General features: G+C 55.9%; 1 protein-coding gene across 1 annotated transcript; it reads right to left on the bottom strand.

Moving 5' to 3' along the window:
• Window positions 1–3,022: 3,022 nt before the first annotated feature.
• ADIG (adipogenin) lies at window positions 3,023–9,701 on the bottom strand. The gene is made up of 3 exons (XM_084887997.1): window positions 9,478–9,701; window positions 5,851–5,977; window positions 3,023–4,377 (listed from the first exon to the last, which is right to left on the bottom strand). Exons 1-2 carry the CDS (start codon window positions 9,602–9,604, stop codon window positions 5,865–5,867), a joined length of 240 nt encoding a protein of 79 aa, XP_084744123.1. The 5' UTR covers window positions 9,605–9,701; the 3' UTR covers window positions 3,023–4,377; window positions 5,851–5,864.
• Between the last annotated feature and the right edge of the window lie 1,364 nt (window positions 9,702–11,065).

The following is an 11,065-nucleotide window of genomic DNA, read 5'->3' as shown; positions in this document are numbered from 1 at the left end:
CACCACCAGGAGGCCAAGGGTCTGGGGTCTCATTGGCGCAAAGGTCCTCCCCCCAAATATGTAAGTGGAAGTAGCAGCAAAAGTGGGTGAAAAAGTGGCTTGGGGGGCATGAGAAGCTTTGTGTGGAAAACATGGCAGGTGCTTAATAAAGGTTGGAAGGATAGATGGATGGATGATGGCTACATGGGTGACGGATGGATAGATGATAAATAGGTGGAAGAGTGAATGGCTGTGAACAGGAATGTGTGAGCATGAGTACTTGAGTAAATGAATGAATGAATCAGTGAACCATTAGGTGAATGAGTGGATAAGTAAAGGAGTGAATGAATAGATAGAGACTTGAGTAAGCCAATATGTTAGTACCTGAATAAAGGAACTTCTAGTCCAGAATAGAAAGCCTAACATCCCTCCTTCAGGTGTAGGGAACCCTTGGAGAGAAAGCAAGAGGAAGGGAGAGTAGCCTGCATCTTGACTAAACTGCACTTTCAAGCTTCTTAAAGGAAGCACCACCTCTTGGCTTCCTGGAGAGCTGTGTGTGCTGAGAGGGAAGTGAAGCGTGTCCATGCTCTGGGCAACATTCCTCAGCCCCGGTGGGCCGGGCCCCAGCCCTGGAGTATCGGCTGGGCCGGTTAGGTCGCAGTGGAGTGACTCAGACATGGCGGCCCTGCACCTGGCCACCTGCCAGCACCTCACCAGGCAGCTGTGATCCAGCCCACCCACTCGCCATTGTCAAGAGCACATGTGTCAAACACAAGGCCCACGGGCCAAATCCAGCCCGCCAGGCCTTGCAATGTGGCCCGCACCGCGCTGTTATCACTGCACTCCGCTGTCAGTTTATGACATTGTCAGTTTACGACTGTTCAGTAAACCATTCGGCCCGCGATTTAGGCTGGATTTTAGATTTTGGCCCCTTCTCTGATTGAGTTCGACACCCCTAGTCAAGAGCATTCCCTGCCCCTCTCACCCAGGAGGCTCCCCAGGGTCACGTGCTACGTGTTCAGGACTCCCTCCCTGCCTGCTCATCCCTCTGAGCAACTCCCACTCCTCACTGTACTGCTCTCCTGCCCTGTGTGATGGAGTGGAGTCTCATAGGCCTGGAGTTCATCCTCAGCTCTGCCACTTGGGCTGTGTGACTTCAGGCAAGTGCCTCCTCCTCTCTGAGTCCAGCTTCATCACTTCAATGCTGGCATTGGCCACCAGGGGTCGTTGTTAGGATTCAGAGGGATAACGCATGCCCAATCTGTGTCTGGAACACGATGTGCACCAAGCATTGTATTTCCAGGTTGCTCAGCTTTTTGCTTTTGGCAACAATTCATGGAGCATTATAAAGCGCCCGCCAAGCACTGTGCTCGGAGCTCTGCGTGTGTTCCCACAGTCAGTCCTCACAGAGGGTGTTCGGGGTAGAACTGTGTCCTGCCAGGACATCCTCACCCCTGGACCTCAGAAGAGGACATTTGGAAATAGGGTCTCAATAGAGGTAATCAAGTCAACACAGTCCTCAGGGAGGCCCTGACCCAATGACCGGTCCCTATGGGAAGGGGACTTGGATGCGCAGAGGAAGACGTAACCCATGAGGATGGCGCTTCCAGCAGCTGGAGGAGACAAAGAAGGTCCTCCCCTTCCCGGCACGGGGGGCGCCTGTCCTGCCTGCACCCTGATTCTGGACTTCCAGCTCATAGAGTAAGGGCGGGCCCAGGAGATGTGTCCTGACAAGGGCTCCAGAGGCCGGGAACGGAGCCCGTGTCTCTGATGACCCCAGCAGCGCCCCCACCTCACCCCGGGCCTGTCCTCCCAGAGTGCCGAGCTCTTGGGGCCAGGGAGACACGCACACCATTGTTCCGAGTTTCCTCGTATTTTTGCAAACATCAACAGCACATCCGGAAGCGGCACGGTTCCAGCCCGGGAAGAGCCCGGGGTATTGTGTGGGTCCCGGGAAACACGTCTCTGGTAACAGGAAAACAGGCCCCTTCCAGGCTGTACGACTTGGGGTGAGTGACAACCTCCGTGACCCTAAGTGTCCCCATCTGAACGACCCGCCCCCGAGGCTGCGGTGAGAGCACACAGGAGGACACGTGGGGGCACTCAGCACTGGGCAGGCGCTCAGCGCGGCCGCTCAGATCGGGACCATGTTTCTCAGGGAGCCTGTCACTGGGTCACAGGTGTGCTTATCAGACACACACGCCCCTGCCTAACAGGACAAAACGCCAGGGGGCCGCCCCAATCCACCCCAGGGTCTCGGCGCCCACTCCAAGCAGGAGGGCATCCCCCAGCCCTCCCCCCTTACCTGCCAGTGGCCCGCGGAGCACGGCCCTGCCTGCTGCCGGGCGCTCCAGGGCAGGACCAGCTCCCTTCAGGCGCTGAGCCCCCCAGGCTCCTCCGGCTCCTCCAGAGAGGCTGGGGGGTCGGGGGTGGGGGTGGGGTGGGGGATGAGTCAACTGGATTTTTGGGTCAGCACGGAGGCTGAACAATGGCCAACAGCCTGGACAGCAGGGGCAGGGGAGGCAGTGGCCGACAGGGAGCAGGGTGGTTGGAGAAAATGCCAGACAAGCCAGGGGGAAGCTGCAGCTACAGGGGAGGTTTATTATCGAAAGTGTTTATTCAACACCAGGAAAGCTTCTGGCAAGATACAGCCTGGACACAGCTCATCAGCCAGAACGAAGTGTGTGTAGATAGAGGGCTGTGTGTGACTGTGTGTGTATGTGTGTGTGTGTGTGTGTGTGTGAGAGAGAGTGTGCGTGTGTGAGTGTGTGTGTTAGAGTGTGACTGTGTGTGTGTGTGTGTGAGAGTGTATGCAAGTGTGTGTAGGGGGTGAGTTGCGGAGGTGTGGGGGGGTGGGAGGGTGTTATTTAGGGCAGCGGTTACCAACTTTCGGACCTCACAGGCCACCAGTGGTCCGTGGGCCACGGGTTGGCTACTGTTGACCTGGGGGTTGTACAGTGGGCCAGAGGCCAGGAGAAACAGGCACTTTGGTACGCACTTTCGGTGCCACCTTTTGTAAGACAACTTCACAATATCCGCAAACTGTGAAGGCACAGATATATTCAACAAGCCCCCCTTTCAGAATTTACCCCAGACAGCAGCACTCTCGTGTGCAGAGAGAGGTCCAAGGGCGTTCACAGCAGCCTGTTGGTGAGCACACACCTCACCAGCACACGCGGTGGGCTCGGGTCCGAAGGGAGCTCCCACCACGCGAGGAGCCGGGCCGTAGCCAGAGCCGTAGGGAGCAGTGGAGGGCCCTACGCAGGGAGACGGCGGGTCTGCACCTGTGCTTTGGATGGATCGTTCAGACTAACGGGCAGCAACGGCAGAGCAGCGCAGACCCAACTCTGGGAGACCAGCCAATAATCCAGGCTCCATTCTCTGCCTGCGGTGGTGATGGAATGTGTGACGAGAGGGAAAGAGGGGACAAAGGTGACACCTGCTGAGACTCGGGAGGGCCTGTCCTTTCTACAACCCTGCTGCCTCTGGGGGGCCGGTGTGGGTACAAGGACAGACTGGGGTTTCTCCCAGGTGCCTCCCCATGACTGCCCCCAACACTCCAACCTGGCAAACCATCGGCCCAGTGGGCCAGGGCTGGCTCTGGAGCCACAGGGCTTATTATGTTCACATCCCAACTCCACCATTGCCATTCAACAAGTTACTTGACTGCTCTGTGCCTCAGTTTCCCCATCTGTGAAACAGAGATAATCAAAGACCCCGCCCGATAGAATCCTTGTCAGGGTTAAAAACGGCGGTGTGTGTAAAGTACACAGAAGAGCGCCTGGGATGCAGTAAGCGCTCATTAAATGTGAGCTCTTCTTAAAGGAGCCAGGTGCATGGTAGACGCTCTGCAGGTATTTATAAAGTCCACGTGTTTAAAATCAGCTGGAAGACTAAGGCTAATTGAGGACTGAGTCTGAAATGAGACAGTGGAGGCTCAGAGCAAGATCCCTCAGGCCTTTGAACAGACGGGAAGCAGGGCCCGGGTTCCCAAACAGTGTCAGGAGGCCCAGGTCAGGGCCAGGGCTGGCCCAGGCCCCACAGCTCGTGAATGAATGGACATGGACTTGGTCAGGCCCAGAACGCGCGCCAGGGTCTCCTGAGCTCAGGCAGCCCCGGTTGCCTTTAATATGGACCCACCCGCTCAGGCCCAGCCCTGCCCGGCGACCTCTTCTCAATTCATGTGGCCAACTTCTCCCCGTGTGGCTGCTTATACCGTCTTCACAGCTTGGGGGGCCTCCGGAGACGCTGGAGGGACCGAGGCGGGCACCCCAGAAAAGCGTCTCAGCCGCTGAAGTCCTCTCCCCTCCCTGGCGAGTCTCTCCTGTCCACTCCAGCCGTTGCCACTGCCCAGCGGACTCCAGGAAAACCGAGCTGGGAGCAACTGGCAGGTTGGGTCTAGGGATGACAATGGAATGAGAGTGAGAGAGGGACAGGCATTGGGGGGTGGGAAGTGCTCTGTATAAATGGGACAGGCTCCCCGAGCAGAGTTTGAATATCTCCTTTTATTACCCCCCTGACTGTATGCAAACAGGACAGGCTACACAATTTGTGGGGCCCATTAATAATGAGCACGTGGGCTCCTTGTTACTAATTATTAAAAAATTCAAGACAGCCACAGCTGAGCATTATACCAAGATGGGCTCTGCTGAACGTGGGACACCCCGTAAAGCTGGCCCCATACACAGGACTGTGGGGAAAGGGGCTCAACTATCAAGGTCGTGACCCAGGAAGGCTAAGAATCCCTGTAACTAAGGGCACATGAGGGTCCCTGCTTCTCAGCCCCACTTCCTTCCCCACTCGGCTGGCAGGGGCTCCCAGTTTTGACCCACGGGGCAGAGCAGGGGATGGTGGCAGGTTGCAGGGGCAGACTTCGGAGGAGGGCAGGCCCTGGCAGCCAGGGGAAGAGAGAGACGATGCAAGAGATGGAGGATGGGGCGGGACTGCGTGTGGGGTGGGAGGCAGAGAGAGCATGAGGCTGACCCCCAGCGTGGGGCTCATGCAGCCAGGCCAGCAATGGGAGTGCTGTTCAGGGAGACGGAGAGAGGTTAGCAGGTCCCATGTCCAGTTTTGCTTTGCTGGATTTAGCAAAGGAAATAAACCATCCCATTCTAGCCATGAAGAGGTGTCCAACTCAGAAGGAAGATTAGGTGATATACAAGGGGTCCCTGGCGTGGAGATGGCATTTAGCCGCATCGGGCTGGAGGAGGCCGCCTGGGTGTGCACAGCTGCAGGTCCCGTCCCTCTGGGCGCATTACTGCGGCTGCCGCTCTGCACCCTCGTTTGTAACATGGAGACCAGAATGACAACCTCCTCGCAGGCTTTCCTAAGTGCGCTTGTGAGAGGGAAATGCTGAGCACGGCCTGGCACCCGGATATCAGCTGGTGTTATTGCTTATCATTATGGTTCTATCCCTTCTACAAACATCTATTGAGCCCCCACCATGGCTAAAGATAGAGGAAAGCAGAGAGGGGGCCGTGGAGCGGGGAGAGATGTCCGTAAGAAGGAGGGCAGTCGGGGACCCTGCTGAGAGAGTGAATTTGAGCAAAACCTCTGAGGTGAGGGAGTGAGTGCACCACGTGGATGTCTAGGGGAGAAGGGTTCCAGGCAGAGGCAGCAGCAGGGGCCAAGTCCCCAGGGAGAGAGGCAGGAGGTGAGGCCAAGAAGCAAAGGGTGGGGGAGCTCTGAAAGGGGGCTCCCACATGGCAAGAACAGGCCTCCCACACAATGAGGCAGGAGGCTCTCCGACGCAGCAGAGATGGCAAGCTCTGCAATGGTGGAGGGGTCAGCGGTCCACCTGGCAGTGCCCAAGGCTGCGGACAGTCTCTGAGGCCGCCCTTCCCCCCACCCATCTTCCTAGAAGGGCCTCACCTGGCAGAACAGGCTCACTGGCTGGGGCTCTCCTCCTCTTGGCTCTGGAATGTTCTGTCCCACTCGGCTGGGTCTTTGCTCCATGGCCCCCAATCAAAGCACAAATCCGACTCATTTTCCTCTGACTCTGTGGAGGAGTAAGTAAGACAAGGCTTTTTGAATGGTCACATTCTGTCTCCTCTCCCTGATCCACAAGGAGCCCCCTGCCAGGCCTGGGCATCCCTGCAGCCTTGTCTGAGGCCAGGGGGCCAGCCCTGAGACCTCGGGGAGACTTCGGGGCCTGGAATGGTGACCAGGGATCAGAAAGGTTGCTCTGTAACTCACAAAGGGGCCACGTCCACCTACTAAACAGGAAAGGACCCTGAGATGAGCCAATGGCCCACCTACATCAGGCACAGTCCAGGAGCAGGCATGGAGGAGACACAAACCCAACCATCCATTTGTCCACCAGTCCATTCAGTCACAAACATCTGAGTATATACCAGTAGGTACAATTATTTCCATTGCAGCCTTGTTTTGTGGTAAAATACACACACACACAACAAAACACCCTAAAAACCATGTGCGTGCACGTCCATCGTGAGAGTTCTGGTTGTGGAAGTGTGGCACAGTCACACCTAACGGAGGCTTGCCCGTCCATCCGGTGGTCGGTCATGAAGCTGTTACAACTGCATTGGGTCTGCACTTTTCTACCTGCAGGATGTCTATTTGTTTCAAGCAAGCTTCAGAGGAATCTATGTGTAGAATCCCCTTCCCCCTTTTTCTTTAAACCTGTAGGTGTCATTGAATAGGTGTATAGGCTTACCTTGGGAGGCCAGGAGAGAAAGGCAAGAAGGCAGAGGAGGTTGTTATTTTTCTAACTACATCTACTCTTATTTCACCAGCTGCAAAGAAGTAAAGGAGGCTGAAAAAGGCCCTCAGATTGCAGACCGAGAGCCAGTGTCAGAAAAGACTGAGCCTCATTGTCCTCATCTGTAAAATGGGCACAACAATAGCCTCTTCTATAATGAGGGCTGACTGAAGTGAGATTTGGAAAACGGGCATTCAACAGTGCTGGCAGTTGGCAGTTAAAAATCAGTGCCATGGCTTGAAGTGGCTGATCTTCACTAGATATGGTGATTGTTTTCTGAACGCGCACTATGCGCTGTGTGTTTTACATGCCTTTTCTCACTTAACCCTCTTAACGACTTCCTGAGACAATAACCGATGGTCTTCATGTTCTACAAGGGGAAGGCTCAGGAAGGCGGTGTCCGTCTCCCAGCCAGGAAGTGGTCCTCTCCTGTACTAGGTGCCACGTGTTCCGTTGGGTGCACCGTTTGAGGTCGAGGATTTCAAAGGCAGCAGCTCACTCCAAGGACCAGCTGAGGAGCGGTCAGGACCCTCCACAGGCATAGCCTATGGTGCCCACTCCTGTTTTAGCCATAAGCCCCGTTATTTGGAGGTCTCCCCTCTTCTTTCTGCAAATGTCAGGGTCTTCCCCGTGAAGGGCACACCTGGCGTGGTCCTCTCTCCCTATAGAACGGCAAGGGGTCAATGCTGGCCCCAGGGCCAGCTTCCCAGGGCTCAGCAGAAAGCTTCCTTCTCTCCGCCCTCTGCTTCCCCCTCTCCTGGGGAGACTGCGTACTCCTTGGCCACATTGGCCACGAGGCATGTTGCTCAACCCTCTGCCTCCTGGGCCCTGAAACTGCGCCGTGGAGCCTGGCCAGGCAGGGGAGGGAGAGGGCATCAGAGCTGCTCTTGTCTGCTTTCCACTGGATCCCAGGCCAACCTGACTCCCACAAAGAGCTCCACAGCAGACAGAAAACCACAGACGAGGATATCGCAAGCCCCAGCCCCCGCCAAACCCTAGCTGGCCCAGACCCCGGATCTGGACCAGTTCCCAGCACAAGGACAGAACAGAAGCTGTAATACTGAGAGTTCCAGGAAAACAGAGACCATGAAGAAGGGCTGCTCTCTCACTTTGGGGACAGTTTCTGTTCATTGCAAAATTAACAAACGAACCCTGGCTGGCGTGGTTCAGTGGTTAGAGCGTCGCCTCTAAGGAGAAAAGTGAGAAGGGGTGGGGCAGGGCAGGTTGCGGGTAGCTTCCAAGCAGGGCCTCCAAGGAGAATGAATTGTTGTAGGAAATCAGTGCCTTAGACCTCAGGGAAGGTTTCCCTTCTCCTTCCAGAAATGCCACCCGAAGCCACTGCTATTCTTCCTCCTTCCTTGACAAAACCAGTATGGACTAGATTATTTCTCAGCCTGCAAGCACCTACTATGTGTACCTGTGCTGTGTGCCCCGCCCTTGCTGCGCATCTCTGCAAAAGGGCATGACCGTTGTTATCTCCGTTTTGTAGGTGAGAAAACCCGGGCTCGGGAAGGGCTGTCCAGAGCCACACAGCTGGTAGGTGCCAGAGCCGGGATAGGCAGTCTTAAATAGACTCGGCAGTCCTAAATACTCCCTCGGTGTGTGACCGTGGGCAGTGGCTCCTCTCTCAAGCCTCAGTTTCCTCAGTTGTACAGTAAGGACTACTTCACAGGGTGATTCTGAGGGCTAAATGAAACAATACGCATCAAGTATTGAGCACAAGTCCTAGTGCACAGTGTTCAGAAAAGCCTAGCTATCATCAAGAACTGTTGAGGGGCAAAGCTGGAATCTGGGCCCCCATCCCCTAGACTCCAGACAGATGGCTGTTATAGCCACTGCAGACACGTGTGCTGACTCCACCAGCCACCGCCTGATGCCCAAGTGCCAACGTGCTCCCTGGGAATGAGGAGAGCATACTTTAAACAAATGCTTTCTAAAAGCTCTTACCAGGAACTCCCGATATTTGCACCACGACCCCCACATTTGAAATCCTGGGGTACATAGCAGGTGAACTGCTCACCCTGTCTCAATGCCATCTGACCAGAGGTGGCAGCACACTCAGTGCCCTCCCTGCTTGCCCAGTTGGCTAAAGTTCATGGGGCTGAGGAGCAGGAGGTGGGAGGTGAAGCTGTCGCGAGGAAGAGGCCCAGGGAGACAGCACAGGCAGGGAGTCATTCCTGCCACGGGGCCAAGCTGCGCCCCTGCCCACCCCCAGCTCCCAGTGGCCAGCTCCACCCAGCAGGCTCAGCTCAGGACCCCATGTCCCCGAGAAACCAGGGATGTATTACCCTCCAGGGAAAAAGGGTGAGTGGTCACTGGCCCCTGATAAATGCCTAAGGCTGCCACCTCCCACTGTGCAGTGTTTGCTGCACGAGAGCACTGAGCTGAAGGGTGAGAGGGACTGAAACCCAGCCTACCCTCTGCTCTCAGAGCCTGTGCCCTGGCTGCATTCACAGGAAGAGACACCTTCTACTAATTCACCTGCCCAGAGGGGTCACCACTGTCCGAGGGCCACCGCTAGCACCAAAGACCTTCCGTGCCAGCCGTGGCCCTCAGGGGACACACACCCATGCACATACTGCTTCCCAGGCGAACTCGGGGATTCACCTGGGCTCTAAGAAACTAAACTACCAAACTAGTCCTTTTTTCTCTCAGGTGACCAGTTGTCGGCTCGGAGCCAACAGGGAAAATGCCCCCAAAGCAGCTCCTTTCTCCGCAGTGGTTTCTACCAGACCCCTGCCCAGCTCCAGGATTAGGGCCCAGCCTGGGTGGCTCACCTTGGCTAAGTAAGAAGCGAAACCAGACGATCAACAAGAACAACAGCAAGGCCACGGGCAGGCCGAGCCAGAAGACCAGGAAAGAGAATGTGAGGTCGTTCACCAGCGGCACCAGAGGGTACTTCATGGTGCGTGGGAGGCCACGCCGGGCCAGCCTGAGCTGGGCTGGCAGGGCTGCCCTGGGGAGCTGGTGGGCTGGGCCATGCTCTGCTCTCAAACCAATTGTGACTGAGCCGGTGACGTAACAAGGAAGTCACACTGTCCTTCAGGGAAGGGAGAGCTATTTGGATGAATGGTCAGGAGCCTTGGCAGTGAGAGTAAGCCCGGGCAGGCCTGCGTTTGAATCCCTGCTGAGTTGCTGTTGGGTTCATGCACCACCTCTGGGATCCTCTCAAAGGATGAGGAATAATTCTTTCCTCACCAAGCTGCTAAAAGTGAGAAAAGCAAGTGCTGGGATAAGCATCGCCCACAGGTGGGTGTTCATGTATTTGAGGTCACAGAATCCTCTAGAAGCCGGCCAGGTCCCTGATCCAAAATTCAGGCTCCATGTGCTCACACTTACGCTTGGTGGGTGTGGTGGGGACTATGCAAACCGGGTGGATCATAGAGCCTCCAAAGCAGACAGCTGTCCCAGGAACTGGTGTGTGGGGAATGCGGGTCCAGTACAGCCAGCTCTCCTGACTTCTAAGAGAGCCAAAACATCAGTTTTTATGTGAAATCTGCCAACTTAAAAATACCGAATCGAACATTAAAATACTATTGGCTACACAAAACAAGTCTGGTGGGCCAGACTGGGTCACTGGGCTGACATTTAAACACTCTCTAACACACAGTAGGCCCTCCGCACATGATTCTTATTTAATGAGGAAGCTCTGGCACCTCTCCTTATTAGGGAGTCCAGTGAGGAGCTTCTAAGGCTTTAACCGTGTTCCCTTATCTCCCAAGTGGCAGAATACTCCCAAATGCCATTCTTGCCTCCTCCCACCCCACCTCTCCTTCACTCATTCACTCATTCATTCATGAACCTCCATGTGCCAGGCCCTGAGGGAGGGGGCTCCGGAACTCGCAGGGCCCCATAGTCCCTGAGCTGGAGCCAGGTGGATGCGGGAGGTCCACACCAGTGGCTGCTGTGTGGGAGGGAGGCAGCAGCACGGTATTCTCTGGGAGGGTCCTTGGACCACCTGCCTGTCACTGCCAGCAGGTGGGTGGGGGCGCAGGGTACTTGGGAAACACACCGACTTCCTTGCTCACCTTGTTCTACTAAGTCAGAACCTCCAGGGGCCCAGGCCTGGGACTCAACACGTTCATGGACAACCATTCTGCTGCAGACCTGATTTTGAGACCACAGCATTTCAGGCTGGAAAGCCGGGCAGACCAAGCTCCAGGCTGGCGGAGCAGCTGCACAAAGTGGGTGGTGGACCTAGAGGGAGACATGGGCTGAAAGGACCCCCTCCTAGGAAGCCTGGGGAGAAAAGCAAGTGGGCCAGCCACAAAAAATAAAAAGGGAGGGGAGACCGGCCGGAGTGGCTCGATTGGTTGAGCATTGTCCTGTGCACCAAAAGGTTGCTAGTTCGATTCCCCGTCAGGG

The sequence above is a fragment of the Pipistrellus hanaki genome (genome assembly GCF_964339955.1).
Source record: "Pipistrellus hanaki genome assembly, chromosome: 6".
Taxonomy (NCBI): Eukaryota; Metazoa; Chordata; class Mammalia; order Chiroptera; family Vespertilionidae; genus Pipistrellus; species Pipistrellus hanaki.
This window is presented reverse-complemented; position numbering and strand designations above follow the sequence as displayed.

Bases quoted from the DNA above. Each gene is read 5' to 3' on its own strand.
- ADIG (XM_084887997.1), bottom strand. From the start codon at position 9,604: ATGAAGTACCCTCTGGTGCCGCTGGTGAACGACCTCACATTCTCTTTC. The intron at 5,978-9,477 runs GTGAGCCACCCA...ACTCCTCCACAG, and splicing joins TCGCTTCTTACTTAGCCAAG to AGTCAGAGGAAAATGAGTCG.